This window comes from Heptranchias perlo, chromosome 33 (genome assembly GCF_035084215.1).
Source record: "Heptranchias perlo isolate sHepPer1 chromosome 33, sHepPer1.hap1, whole genome shotgun sequence".
Classification (NCBI taxonomy): Eukaryota; Metazoa; Chordata; class Chondrichthyes; order Hexanchiformes; family Hexanchidae; genus Heptranchias; species Heptranchias perlo.
The window spans coordinates 1,966,961-1,982,344 of NC_090357.1; the positions used below are offsets into that span (position 1 = coordinate 1,966,961).

Below are 15,384 nucleotides of genomic sequence, written 5' to 3' on the forward strand. Positions count from 1 at the left end.
TTCTACTCACACAAAGTCCTCTCGCTCCTGTCCTCTCCAAACTCTCTGTTCTCCCACTCCATTCATTCCAAGGTTCTTATTCTCATTTTCAAATTCCTCCACAGGCTTCACCCAACTGATCTTAGCAATCTTCTCCTGACATGTATCCCAACCCTTTCCTTCTGCTCCTCAAACTCTGGTTTATCGTTTATGCCCTATCCTCTCTGCCACACCATTGGACCCTGTCCTATCAGTCACTACACCACTGTTCTCTGGAACTCTTTGCGTCTTCCTTGTCTCCAAAGCCTCTTGAAAATCTGGTTATAGTCCAGCAATTTTATTTTAAATTCACAAGCTTTGTTCCAACAACGTTCACCTGAAGAAGGAGGAAGCCTCCGAAAGCTTGTGAATTTAAAATAAAATTGCTGGACTATAACTTGGTGTTGTAAAATTGTTTACAATTGTCAACCCCAGTCCATCACCGGCATCTCCACATCTTGAAAATCTGTTTAAGACTAATGCCTTTGTTCCCTTTTTTATTCTTCAGATTGTCCTCTCCCCCTTCCTTAATCACTGAGCCATTTCCTTACTTTAGGGGCACTCTTTCCTGCCCTTTCGATATTTGGGGTGATGGATTGTTGGGGCGTTAGCAATAAATAGGTCACTTACAACAGGGACTACACCTTTCTTCCTTTTACCTGCTCTGAACTTCCTCTCACAGTAGCGTCTGACTATAGAGCAGGTTTATTATGCAAATCAAGGAATAAGAAAGGAAAAAGTCCCAGCAGACACCCACTCCTCCCCTTTATTTAAATGTATCAAACAGCAAGAGAGTGAATCGTTTCAAAAACAGGCTTGCAGACTGAGGCTTCTGTCGAGGTAGCAATTCTCCGCATTCGAGGTGACAACAATGTATTAGTGAAACTGACGGACCAGTTATCATCATTTCATTAAAGTTTATTATCCTGATGTAAATGTCCAAAATGAGAATCACCAACATGGAAAACCTGATGGATGTGAGTATTCCTCCTTCTTCTATATCAGGCTGTGATCAGGATATTAGTGATAAAGGAGGTGATTTTAAACCCCACAAATGGGTGGGTTGGGGGCGGGTGGGAGTTGAATTTAGTTTTTTGTTTTGCGTCGCAACCACAAAATTTTTGAACTTTTTATTCCCAGTGGGAATCCTGGACATTTAACCTGGAAGTAAAACCGGATTACCGTCCCGACCCAAAAACCAACTATTTCCAACTCCCACCCGTTTCTGGGGTCCGTGTGGCAGAGTTCTGGCTGCCTCTTAAATTATCTTTCAAAGCCTTTAATTCTGGCAGTATCACTGATTAATGAGCAGGGGAAATAAAGATGCTAATTGCAATCATTTGCATTGAGTAGCTTTTAGGTTCTGCATGGAGCCATTTTTTTAAGTAATCTTTTCTCTATTCACGATGCTGGTTCTGGCAAATGTTTAATGATGAGAGTAATTTTCTGTTAGCCATGATCTAATTAAATGGCGGAACAAGCTTGAGGGGGCTGAATGGCCTCTTCCTGTTCCTATGTTTCTTCCTTTTGTAACTATAACATTTGCCTGTTAAACTAAAGCTCATCTGCTGAAACCCTCATCCAGGCCTTTGTTGCCTCTAGACTCGACTATTCCAATGCTCTCCTGGCCGGCCTCCTATCTTCCACCCTCCATAAACTTGAGCTCATCCAAAACTCTGCTGCTCGTATCCTAACTTGCACCAAGTCTCATTCACCCATCACCCCTCTGCTTGCTGATGTTGGCTTCTAGTCCAGGAAAGCCTCAATTTTAAAAATTCCCTCCATGGCCTCGCCCCTCCCCATCTCTGTAACCTCCTCCAGCCCTACAACCCTCCGAGATCTCTGTGCTCCTCCAATTCTGGCCTCTTGCGCATCCCCGATTTTAATCACTCCACCATTGGTGGCCGTGCCTTCAGCTGCGTAGGCCCTAAGCTCTGGAATTCCCTCCCTAAACCTCTCCGCCCCTCTCTCCTCCTTTAATACACTCCTTAAAACCTACCTCTTTGACCAAACTTTTGATCATCTGTTCTAATATCTCCTTATGAGGCTCAGTGTCAAATTTGGTTTGATAATCGCTCCTGTGAAGCGTCTTGGGATGTTTTACTACATTAAAGGCTCTATATAAATGCAAGTTGTTGTTACAATACAGTCTTGTCTGCTCCATCTAACAGTTAAAGAGACCAGATTATTCAGGGCTTGAGTTTAAAGGCTATTGTTGTAAAATATAAGTGTGTTTTTGTCTGGTTAAGTCTCCAACTGCTTGCAACAATACCAATTCAATCATAACACAATAAGGTTTAAAATAATGATTGAGAAAAACATAAGTCAGACAAAGACCTAAATAATAATAGATTGGAAAAAAGCTAATTTTGAGGGGATGAGAATGGAAGTTGGGAAGGTAAACTGGAAAAAAAATTGACAAAGAGATAGAACAGCAGTGGGAAATATTTAAAACGGTGATCAATAGAGTTCAGGAGAAACTTCTGGGCACTGGACTTTAGGGAAGATGTGAAGGCCTTAGAAAGGGTACAGAAAAGACTTACTGGAATGATTCCAGGGTTGAGGGACTTCAGTTATGTGGATAGACTGGAGAAGCTGGGCTTGTTCTCCTTAGAGCAGAGAAGGTTGAGAAGAGATTTGATAGAGGTATTCAAAGAACCAGAGGACGTAGATTTAAGGTGATTGGCAAAAGAACCAAAGGTGACATGAGAAAAAACTTTTTTACGCAGCGAGTGGTTATGATCTGGAATACACTGCCAGAGGGGGTGGTGGAGGCAGATTCAATTGTGGCTTTCAAAAGGGAATTGGATAAGTACTTGAAGGGAAAAAATTTGCAGGGCGACAGGGAAAGGACGGGGGAGTGGGACTAGCTGGATTGCTCTTGCAGAGAGCCGCCACAGACTCGATGGGCTGAATGGCCTCCTTCTGTGCTGTAACCATTCTATGATTATGTGATTTAAGATGGAAAGGGGGGAAATAATTGATAAACTAATCAAACTTAGGGAGGATAAAACCCCTAGTCTGGATGGATTGTATCCGCAAATATTAAAAGAAATTAGGGAGGAGATAGCAGAGGCACTGTTACATATATATAAAAATTAATTAGGAATGGGAATAGTGCCAGAGGACTGGCGGACAGTTAATGTTATTCTTCCATTTAAAAAGGGAGATAGAACAAGTCCAGGGAACTACAGACCATTTAGCTTAATGCCAGTGGTAGGAAACATAACGGACTCTTTTTACTCAAAGATGTAATAGAAAAAATCTAGAAAATGAAAACATAATAAAGAATAGTCAGCATGGATTACAGAAGGGGAAGTCATGCTTGACCAACCTTATTGAATTCTTTGAAGAAGTAACAGAAAGAATAGACAAGGTTAATGCAGTAGATGTAATATATTTGGATTTTCAAAAGGCCTTCTTTAAGGTACCACATTGTAGACTCCTGACTAAGGTCAGAGCATGTGGAGTCAGGGGACAGGTAGCAGAGTGGATAGCAAGCTGGCTACAAAACAGAGAGCAGGGGTTAAGGGTAATTACTCGGACTGGCAAAAGGTGGGAAGTGGTGTTCCACAAGGATCAGTGCTGGGACCACTGTTGTTCACAATTTACATAAACAACTTGGACTCGGGAATCAGAAATACAATTGCAAAATTTGCGGACGACACCGAATTGTGGGGTATAGTTAATGCAAAGGAAGAATGCGACAAAATACAAGACATTAATAAACTTGCAGAATGGGCATGTAATTGGCAAATTAATTTCAATACAGATAAATGTGAGGTGGTGCATTTTGGTAGGAAGAATAAGGAGGCCACACACTGCTTGGATAATAAGAGTCTAAATGGGGTAGAGGAGCAGAGGGATCTGGGGGTACAGATACACAAATCACTGAAAGTAGCAACGCAGGTTAATAAGGCTATAAAAAAAGCAAATCAAACACTGGGATTCATTTCTAGAGGGATAGAATTGAAAAGCAGAAGTTTTGTTAAACCTGTATAGAACTTTGATTCTGTAGACTCGATGTAACTTGATTTGTTATACTCCCGTTATGTACCATTTTGGGGCCATTATTGTACTACGTTTAAAATTCATTATCAGGATGTGGGCATCGCTGCCAAGGTGGGCATTTATTGCCCATCCCAGGTTGTCCTGAGAAGGTGGAGGTGGGTCTTCTCCTTTGTAGCGGGTTTGATATAACTGGCTTGCTAGGCCACTTCAGAGGGCAAGAGTCAACTACGTTGGTGTGGGACTGGAGTCACATATAGGCCCAGACCGGGTAAGGACGGCAGGTTTCCTTCCCTGAAGGGACGTGAGTGAACCAGTTGGGGTTTTACGACAATCCGGCAGTTTCACGATCACTTTTACTGATGCCAGCTTTTTATTTTCCAATTCTCAAACTGCCATGGTGGGATTTGAACTCACGCCCTCTGGATTACTCATCCATGTGGGAATGCTTTTAAAAATCTGTGCATCTAACATTAAGGGGAGGGAGGGTATGGTTTATGGTCTGATTCTAGGACCAAGGGACAGTGCAGGTTAGATGTGAGCAGCAGCAGAACCCATCCATTTCCCACACCAGCCACCCGCTCTGAGTGAGACTATTAACTCTGGGTCAGTTTGTGCTGAATTGTGAAGGCAGTTTTGTACATATTTGAAACAACTGTGTTGAAACTACCCATACCCATTAGAGTGTCAGCCAATGAGTTGGAGGCAGGGCGGGGGATATTACCCAATCATCTCCATACTGGCCAGGAGTAATGGTGTCACTATGTGCAGTTCATAATCATTGTGGTCAGAACCCTAGAGGCCGTCAGTGAGGAGACACCTTCACCCCATGAGTTAGCATCATTCCAGTGCAGTACTGAGGGAGTGCTGCACTGTCGGTGGTGCCGCCTTTCAGATGAGGCATTAAACTGAGGTCCCGTCTGCCCTTTCAGATGGATGTAAAAGATCCCACGGCCCCATTTCTCCCCGGCGTCCTGGGCCAATATTTATCCCTCAATCAGCATCACTGAAAAAAGATTATCTGGTCATTATCTCATTGCTGTTTGTGGGATCTTGCTGTGCACAATTTGGCTGCTGCGTTTCCTACATTACAACAGTGACTACACTTCAAAAAGTACTTCATTGGTTGTAAAGTGCTTTGGAACGTCCTGAGGTCGTGAAAGGCGCTATAAAAATGCAAGTCTTTCTTAATTTCTTTACAAGATTGGAATCCAGTTCCCAGAGATGAAGGACAGTGTGTTTAACACACTGCCCTCTCCAGACCTCTATTACTTGGCAGTTCCGTGATACAGCTATACACAGGTGGTGCACTGGGGATACTGAGAGCCGGGGAGACAACAACAACTTGCATTTATATAGCACCTTTTAACGTAGTAAAACATCCCAAGACACTTCACAGGAGCAATTATCAAACAAAATTAGACACAAAAAGAAAAATACTGCAAAATCAGAAAATCAGAAACAAAAACAGAAAATGCTAAAAACATACAACAGTTCCACGAGCATCTGGAAAGAGAAAAGACAGACATGGGCTGTTAGTGTGTGGGGTTATATTGTACAGGGTTTATATTGTAGTGTGTGGGGTTATCTCGTACAGTGTGTGGGGTTATCTCGTACAGTGTGTGGGGTTATCTCGTACAGTGTGTGGGGTTATCTCGTACAGTGTGTGGGGTTATCTCGTACAGTGTGTGGGGTTATATTGTACAGTGTTTATATAGTACAGTGTGTGGGGTTATATTGTACAGTGTGGGTTTATGTTACTTAGTGTGTATAATTACTGTTCGATGTGTATTACGACCAGAACTTGCAGTTATATATTACCTTTAACGTAGAAAAAATGTCCTGTGGAATTTCACAGAGGAGTAAGGGCAAAAAACCATCTCATCTCATTTTGTAGAGTGATTTTTAAAAAAAACATTTCAAACAATTTAATGAATTAGTGTTTCGTGAACATGCTGAAACTGTAAACATGCACGAGTTATCAGCGTGACTGATGCTAGGGCCCATAAAACATTTCCAATTCTCCAGATTTAGTTCGAACTGTTCGAGTACCTCAGGGACACTCGGCATTGGTTCTAAGTTTGTTTGAAACAGAAGATAAGAGTAAGAACAAGACCGAGAAAGAAAAGGGAAGAGAGCAGAAAGAAAAGGAATACTCTTTAAACAATTCCCGTACCCTTGTCCTGCACTGTGCACTGTTAAGCTCCCTCCCCACACAAATCCTTGATACCACCATGATCATCCCCCTGTAAACCAGCCTGAAATGGTGAAGCTTCCCCACAAACTGCAGCTTAATCCCCAAGAAATAATTATCTTTCACGTCATCATAAATGTTTCACCCATCAGCACTATTACAAAAACCAAAGGAGTTTACAGAACACAAGGAGGATATTTATCCCATCATGTCTGTGCCAACTCTTTGCTGGAGCAATCACAAACTATCCCACTGCCCCACTCTCTTCCCCATAGCCCTGTATCAATCCCAAACTATCCCACTGCCCCGCTCTCTCCCCATAGCCCTGTATCAATCCCAAACTATCCCACTGCCCCACTCTCTCCCCATTGCCCTGTATCAATCCCAAACTATCCCACTGCCCTGCTCTCTCCCCATTGCCCTGTATCAATCCCAAACTATCCCACTGCCCCGCTCTCTCCCCATAGCCCTGTATCAATCCCAAACTATCCCACTGCCCTGCTCTCTCCCCATTGCCCTGTATCAATCCCAAACTATCCCACTGCCCCACTCTCTCCCCATTGTCCTGTATCTTCCTCTGCTTCAGTTTCATATTTTGTGTCCAATTTTCCCTGAAAAGATCCATGGTCTCTGCTTCAACCACTCCCTGTGGCGAAGCATTCCAGGCTCCAACAATCCCCTGTGTAAAGAAATTTCTCCTAACTTCTCTCCTCACTCTCTCAGTGTCAACTTGGAATTGGAATGAGATTGTGTTAAATTTTCTGCTATGGCATTGGTTTCCCGATTACTGATTGCTGTGTGTTGAGGTACAGATACTGTAGATGGAGTATATATATTTCCTACAATTTACACAAAGCTAAGCAAGTGTGAAATCTTCATAAAACCTGAGAGGCTAATGATAATCGGGCATTTACCAACTCAAAGTGAATATCTATTAAGGAACAAAGCAACTAAGAATGATAGTGGTTTAGGACATAAATATCATGAGATAAAAAAAATCTCAAAATAAAGTCTCTAAAATAGGAAAGTTTATGTTTGGCTCATTTCATTTAATATCTAGACCACTCGCGTTCAGCCTCTTGGGACGGTGGTGAAGTTTTTACCGTCTCCGAGGGCCACAGCAGACACCAGGTGACAACTTGACTTATGTATTTCTTACTGTCAACTCTGGCACGCAGCAGCTGTACGTTCCAGCCCAGCACAGGGTATCAACAATCCCCGATATCCTTTCCCTGCACTGTGCCCTGTTACATCACTGAGTTACATTGAATTTACAGCACAGAAACAGGCCATTCGGCCCAACTGGTCCATGCCGGTGTTTATGCTCCACACGAGCCTCCTCCCTTCCTGCTTCATCTCACCCTATCACCATATCCTTCTATTCCTTTCTCCCTCATGTGTTTATCCAGCTTCCCCTTAAATGGATCTACACTATTCACCTCAATCACTCCTTGTGGGAGCGAGTTCCACATTCTCACCACTCTCTGGGGAAAGAAGTTTCTCCTGAATTCCCTATTGGATTGATTAGTGACCATCTTATATTTATGGCCCCAGTTCTAGTCTCCCCCACAAGTGGAAATATTTTATCTACCCTATCAAACCCTTTCATAATCTTAAAGACCTCTATCAGGTCACTCCTCAGCCTTCTCTTTTCTGGAGAAAAGAGCCCCAGCCAGTTCAGTCTTTCCTGATAAATATATCCTCTCAGTTTTGGTATCATCATTGTGAATCTTTTTGCACCTTCTCCAATGCCTCTATATCCTTTTTATAATATGGAGACCAGAACTGTGCACAGTGCTCCAAGTGTGGTCTAAATAAGGTTAGTATCATAGTATGGTACAGCACAGAAGGAGGCCATTCAGCCCATCTTGCCTGTGCAGGGTCTTTGAAAGACCTATCCAATTTGTCCTATTCCCCTGCTCTTTCCCCATAGCCCTGCAAATTTTTTCCCGTCAAGTATTTATCCAATTCCCTTTTGAAAGTTATTATTGAATCTGCTTCCACCGCCCTTTCAGGCAGCGCATTCCAGATCATCACAACTCGCTGCGTAAAAAAATGTTTCCTCATGTCGCCTCTGGTTCTTTTGTCAATCACCTTAAATCTGTGTCCTCTGGTTACCGACCCTTCTGCCAATGGAAACAGTTTCTCCTTATTTACTCTATCAAAACCGTTCATGATTTTGAACACCTCTATTAAATCTCCCCTTAACCTTCTCTGCTCTAAGGAGAATAACCCCAGCTTCTCCAGTCTCTCCACATAACTGAAGTCCCTCATCCCTGGTACCATTCTAGTAAATCTCCTCTGCACCCTCTCTAAGGCCTTGACATCATTCCTAAAGTGCGGTGCCCAGAATTGAACACGATACTCCAGCTGAGGCCTAACCAGTGTTTTATAAAGGTTTAGCATAACTTCCTTGCTTTTGTACTCTATGCCTCTATTAATAAAGCCCAGGATCCCATATGCTTTTTTAACAGCTTTCTCAACTTGTCCTGCCACCTTCAAAGATTTGTGCACATACACCCCCAGGTCTCTCTCTGCTCCTGTACTCCCCTTAAAATTGTACCATTTAGTTTATATTGCCTCTCCTCATTCTTACTACCAAAATGTATCACTTCACACTTCTCAGCATTAAGTTTCATCTGCCATGTGTCTGCCCATTTCACTAGTCTGTCTCTGTCCTTCTGAAGTCTGTTACTATCCTCCACATTGTTTACTACATTTCCGAGTTTCATGTCATCTGCAAACTTTGAAATTATACCCTCTATACCCAAGTCCAGGTCATTAATATATATCAAAAAGAGCAGAGGTCCTAATACTGGTCCCAGGGGAACACCACTGTATACTTCTCTCCAGTCTGAAAAACAACCATTCTCTCTGCTTCCTGTCCCTTAGCCAATTTCGTATCTGTGCTGCCACTCTCCCTTAAATCCCATGGGCTTTAATTTTGCTAACAAGTCTATTATGTGGTACTTTATCAAACGCCTTTTGAAAGTCCATATACACAACATCAACCACACTCCCCTCATCAACCCTCTCTGTTACTTCATCAAACAACTCAATCAAGTTAATCAGACATGAATTTTCTTTAACAAAAGGACCTTTTAACAGGTTCTATGCAAGTTTAACACCACTTCTCTGCTTTTTAATTCTATCCATGAAATGAACCCCAGTGTTTGATTTGCTTTTTTAATGGCCTTATTGATCTGCATTGTTACTTTTATACTTTTGGTAGTAAGAATGAGGAGAGGCAATATAAACCAAATGGTACAATTTTAAAGAGAGTGCAGGAACAGAGAGACCTGGGGGTGCACATATACAAATCTTTGTAGGTGGCAGGACAAGTTGAGAAGGCTGTTGAAAAAGCATATGGGATGCTAGGCTTTATTAATAGAGGCATATATTTGTGTATCTGTACCCTGAGATCCCTTTGCTTCTCTATACCAATTAGACTCTTATTTTACAAGCAGTATGTGGCCTCCTTATTCCTCCTACCAAAATGCACCACCTCACTCTTATCTATTTTGAAATTCATTTGCCAATCACATGCCCATTCTGCAAGTTTATTAATATCTTGTATTTTGTTGCATTCTTCCTTTGCATTAACTATCCCCACAATTTGGTGTCATCCGCAAATTTTTTAATTGTACTTCTGATTCCCAAGTCCAAATCGTCAATGTAAATTGTGAACAAGTGGTCCCAGCACCGATCCCTGCAGAACACCATTTCCCACCTTTTGCCAGTCTGAGTAGCTACCCTTAACCCCTCCTCTCTTTTCTATTTGGTAGATTTTTGTTAGGTAAGGGTATTAAGGGGTATGGAACCAAGGCCGGTAAATGGAGTTAAGATACAGATCAGCTATAATCTAATTGAATGGCGGAACAGGCTCGAGGGGCTCTACGGCCTACTCCTGTTCTTATGGCCTCCCTGGTTACTCTTGTTTACCAACCTGAAAAGGTGAAGCTCCCCCACAAACTACAGCTTATTCCCCAAGAAATAATTAGCTTTCACAACTTCAGAAATGTCTCACAAATCAGCACCAATACAAGAACCATAGAATCACAGGAGTTGGTATCTGAGATTGAGAAGCTTTGCTGGTGATGGAAAGGCTGTTATTCAAACCGGTACAGTAGGCTCTTGGATTGTGGGGGACATCTCCTTAAGGTTAAGGGGAGATTTGATAGAGGTGTTCAAAATCATGAACGGTTTTGACAGAATAAATAAGGAGAAACTGTTTCCAGTGGCAGAAGGGTCGGTAACCAGAGGACACAGATTTACGGTGATCGACAAAAGAGCCAGAGGCGACATGAGGAAACATTTTTTTCTGCAGCGAGTTGTTATGATCTGGAATGCACTGCCTGAAAGGGCGGTGGAAGCAGATTCAATAGTAACTTTCAAAAGGGAATTGGATAAATAGTTGAAGGGGAAAAAAATTTACAGGGCTATGGGGAAAGAGCAGGGGTGTGGGACTAATTGGATAGCTCTTTCAAAGAGCCAGCACAGGCACGATGGGCCAAATGGCCTCCTGCCGTGCAGTACCTACTATGATCTTTGTTGAGCCTTGACCTGATCCTCAGCCACCCAGTCGCAATTTCCAGCAGCAGTCAGTGATCAGTAGTGCCAATCCTGGCTGACTTTCTCCAAGATCAATATGGGTCAATTGTAGTGTCCATACCGCCCTCCTGGTTGAGATCAGAGAACTCAGCACAGGCAGGGACCTCCCTGTTCTGCAAGTCTGAGGTCCTTACTGGATAACCTTACTGAGGTACAGGGGGAGCTACTGTTTGTGGGATGATCTGGTGGACATGTTTTCAAATTAATAAGCCCAATGTTTCTGAAGCCGTTTTGACGTTGTGTTTGTGTTTTGATTATTTTAACTTCAGGACTATACGTTTAACTATGAAGAGACTTCGTATGAATATGAGGAGACATACTGCCCTGAAGAGAATGAAACTCCCAAATATTTCCAGAAAGTCATTGTACCAACAGTTTATTTCATGGTTTTCCTGTTTGGGACCATTGGAAACGGCCTGGTGATGCTCATTCTGTGGCGTTACAGGCGAGCAAGGAATCCAACTGACAGCTACTTACTGCACCTGGCAGTGGCTGACTTCCTCCTGCTCCTCGTCCTCCCTTTCAACGCCATAGAATGTATTTTTGGGTGGCCTTTTAGCGTCTTCTTTTGCAAACTGATAGGTTCCATCCACAAGCTCAACTTCTTCTGCAATAGCCTGCTGTTGGGGTGTATAAGTTTCGACCGATACCTGGCGATCGTCCATGCCGTCCAGACTTACAAAAAACGCAAAGCCAAGTACGTCCACCTGATCTGCTCAGCTGTCTGGGCGATTGGTTGCATCCTCCAAATTCCAAATTTAATCTTCTTAAACGTTGAGGTCAACTCTCCCAATAATGAAACCAAATGCACTTACCCACCAGATGACATCAGGGTCAACAACTGGCTCCTGAGCCAGCAGTTTTTGTACCATGGGATTGGCTTTTCCTTGCCACTCATTGTCATGTGCTGTTGTTACACTATGGTGATCAAAACACTGTGCAAGACCCAGAACTTTGAGAGACACAAGGCCATCAAGGTTGTGCTGACAGTCACAGTGATATTTTTCATCTGCTGGACCCCCTACAATGTGGCGATATTCATCAAGACTTTGCGGAATCTGGATTGGATTACCGCAAATTGTGATTTCTACACCAGCCTCAAGTTTACCATCGTGGTGACAGAGAGTATCGGATTCATTCACAGCTGTTTGAACCCAGTCCTTTACGTGTTTATTGGGATCAAGTTCAGAAATGACGTCTTGAAACTCCTCAGAGAAATGGGATGTATTAGTCAAGTGACGATGGACAACCACTTCCGCCTGAAACGTGCTGGGAAAAATGGAAACACTTCACTTTCTGAAAATACTACTTCCTGGTCTAACGTTTAAACACGTTGCACATTCGAGCCAGAGTTTGGCAGTAACCGGAAAACGGGTGTTAATAAAACAAGGAAGTGGAGAGAGTGTAATTGGCAAATTAATTTCAATACAGATAAGTGATAGGAGGAATAAGGAGGCCACCAAAAATCCTTGGAAAATAAGAGTCTAAATAGGGTAGAGGAGAAAAGGGATCTGGGGGTACAGATACATAAATGGTAAAAGTAGCAATGCAAGTTAATAAGGCCATAAAAATGCAAACCAAGCACTGGGGTTCATTTCTAGAGGGATAGAATTGAAAAGCAGAGAAGTTATGTTAAACTTGTATAGAACCTTGGTTAGACCACACTTGGAATACTGTGCACAGTTCTGGTCTCCATATTAGCAAAGGGTTTTAGAGGCACTAGAAAAGGTGCAAAAAAAGATTTACAAGGATAATATCAGAACTGAGAGGTTATAACTATCAGGAAAGACTGAACAGGCTGGGGCTCTTTTCTCTAGAAAAGAGAAGGCTGAGGGGTGACCTGATAGAGGTCTTTAAAGTTATGAAAGGGTTTGATAGGGTAGACGTAGAGAAGATGTTTCCACTTGTGGGGGAGACCAGAACTCGAGGGCCAGAAATCGACAGTTTCCTAGAAGTAAAGGGAATTAGGGGTTACGGGGAGCGGGCAGGAAATTGGACATGAATTTAGATTTGAGGTTAGGATCAGATCAGCCATGATCTTATTGAATGGTGGAGCAGGCTCGAGGGGCCGATTGGCCTACTCCTGCTCCTATTTCTTATGTTCTTATAAGATAGTCACTAATAAATCCAATAAGGAATTCAAGAGAAACTTCTTTACCCAGAGAGTGGTGAGAATGTGGAACTCGCTCCCACAATGGCAACACTGCACAGACCTGTTGGGCCGAATGTTTCTGTGCTGTAAATTCTATGTAATTCGGTTACCAGCTCAGTTACTTTAGTAACCTAGTTTAATTAACCTGCTTTGTAATCGCTTAGTTTCATTGCTAACCTGGTTTAAGTAATGATCAGATACATAAGATGTTGCTGTAGCCCAGGATGGGAAATTACGCAAACTCGGACACAATACCATGAGTCGAAAGTTATATTAATTTTACTTTCTTGTGAAAAAGAATCACGAGATTCGTAGAATGATGGGATGATACGGCACAGAAGGAGGCCATTTGGCCCATCATGCCGGCTCTTTGAAAAACCTATCCATTTAGTCCCCTTCAAGTGTTTATCCATTTGCAGGCCACACGAGACCTATCGCTGAGAGGGCAAGTAACCATCAAGGATGTTCTGAGCTGGCTGTCTGGTGCTGTGCGAGTGGCACTCGGGAGTGACTGCCCCACCAGCCTGTGCACATCATAGGAACAGGGGGAGGCCATTCAGCCCCTTGAGCCTGTTCCGCCAATTCATTCAATTAGGTCATGGCTGATCTGCATCTTAGCTCCATTTCCCCGCCTTGGTTCCGTGACCCTTAATCCCCTTACCCAATAAAAATCTACCAATCTCAAGTTTGAAATTTCCAATTGACCCCCAGCCTCAACTGCTTTTTGGGGGAGAGAGTTCCAGATTTCCACTCCCCTTTGTGTGCAGAAGTGCTTCCTGACATCACCCCTGAATGGCCTAGCTCTAATTTAAGGGTTATTCCCCCTTGTTCTAGACTCCCCACACCAGAGGAAATAGTTTCTCTCTCTCTACCCTATCAATTCCTTTAATCATCTTAAACACCTCAATTAGATCACCCCTTAATCTTCTATATTCAACAGAACACAAGCCCAGTCTATGAAACCTGTCCTCATAATTGACCCCTTTTAGCCCCAGTATCATCCTGGTGAATCTGAGCTGCACCCCCTCCCAGGCCAATATATCCTTCCTGAGGTGCAGTGCCCAGAACTGAATGCCCGCACGTGGTCAAGTGATGGGTCGAGCATTCAACCTACACATGATGCAGCAGAATGGCTGGTGCCACAAAGCATTGTCCACCTGTCCAGCATCTCCATGTTTCTGTCAGTTAGACAACAATGTTTGACTGGTTCAATTTAGTTACAACCACCCTCTGAGCTCTGACAAGGGATCGGGTGTTGGATTGGCTTGAATTCCATTTAATATTTTATATGTGATGCTTCTGCTGCTGAACAGCTTGTTGAGGATCATTGAATAGCATCAGACCTGAAGAACAGGCGCTCGGTTGAGATACCAGGATTGTCCTGGTGCACATGGATGCAGTGTGACTACCTTAAGGGGAGGATGGGAGAGAATTAGAGGAAAAATGAAAGACCTTTTGTAAGTGTTGTATATTATATACTCTTTTGAGGGGAAAGTTCTCATTAAATGATTGCACAAGACAACTTAAACCATTAGTAAACACTTATAGAACTTACAGAGACCTTTAAGGACGTGACAATTAATCAAATCGCCAACATGGTTCCAAAAATGGATGAAGCTTCAGTGAAATCTTTGTAAACATTCTCACAGCAGACGATTGTCTGGAGCAGAGTAAACTGTCTAGTCAGCAGTCAGCCTGACGTAGCTTCAGTCCCGCTCTAGGGACTGTGCCGATCCCTGCGAAACTGCGCCAGCAGGTCGGGAATGGCTGCAGAACGTTGCTTAGTTTATCGTGAATAACCTGCAGCAGATACTTTTGGACTTGGACTCACCAGAAACCATGACAAACACACTCCAAGTCGAATGAATATTTAGCTTTTTTTGCCTACTTTGGATGTAACTGAGACATCAAGAGGGATAGCACGCTGCTAGTAGACGGCCGGCAAGTAACGGCATAGACAGTCAGGTAGACAGCGCTCGATGCTTTGTGGTTTAAACTCAGTCATTTACTGTTGTATTGTTGATGAGAGATTTTGTTTGATATTCGATAATAGAATAAAGGGAGGCAATTCCTGCACATATTCAGAGTCTGTATGATTCTTTGTCCTCTCCTGGAATTCTTTAATTTCATTCCACAGTTTCCTGGGTTTGAAATTCCGGCTTTTTCTTATTTAGGAACAAATGAACACACACTTGCATTTATATTAATCAAGGACAGTCAGTATGGATTTGTTAAGGGAAGGTCGTGTCTGACTAACTTGATAGAATTTTTTGAGCAGCTAACAAGGAGGGTCGATGAGGGTAACGCGTTCAATGTAATGTACATGGATTTTGACAAGGCTTTTGACAAGGTCCCACATGGCAGATTTCAAAAAAGTAAAAGCCCATGGGATCCAAGGGAA

The 15,384-nt window shown here is 42.9% G+C and overlaps 1 protein-coding gene across 1 annotated transcript; it reads left to right on the forward strand.

Moving 5' to 3' along the window:
- The first annotated feature begins 800 nt into the window (after positions 1-800).
- Positions 801-15,061, forward strand: LOC137301385 (C-X-C chemokine receptor type 5). Its single transcript, XM_067970848.1, has 2 exons — positions 801-995; positions 11,101-15,061. Exons 1-2 carry the CDS (start codon positions 954-956, stop codon positions 12,157-12,159), a joined length of 1,101 nt encoding a protein of 366 aa, XP_067826949.1. The 5' UTR covers positions 801-953; the 3' UTR covers positions 12,160-15,061.
- Positions 15,062-15,384: the final 323 nt, after the last annotated feature.

Excerpts from the sequence above, each read along its gene's own strand:
- LOC137301385 (XM_067970848.1), top strand. The coding sequence starts at position 954 with ATGTCCAAAATGAGAATCACCAACATGGAAAACCTGATGGAT. Across the intron at positions 996-11,100 it reads ACATGGAAAACCTGATGGAT|GACTATACGTTTAACTATGA; the intron begins GTGAGTATTCCT and ends TTTTAACTTCAG.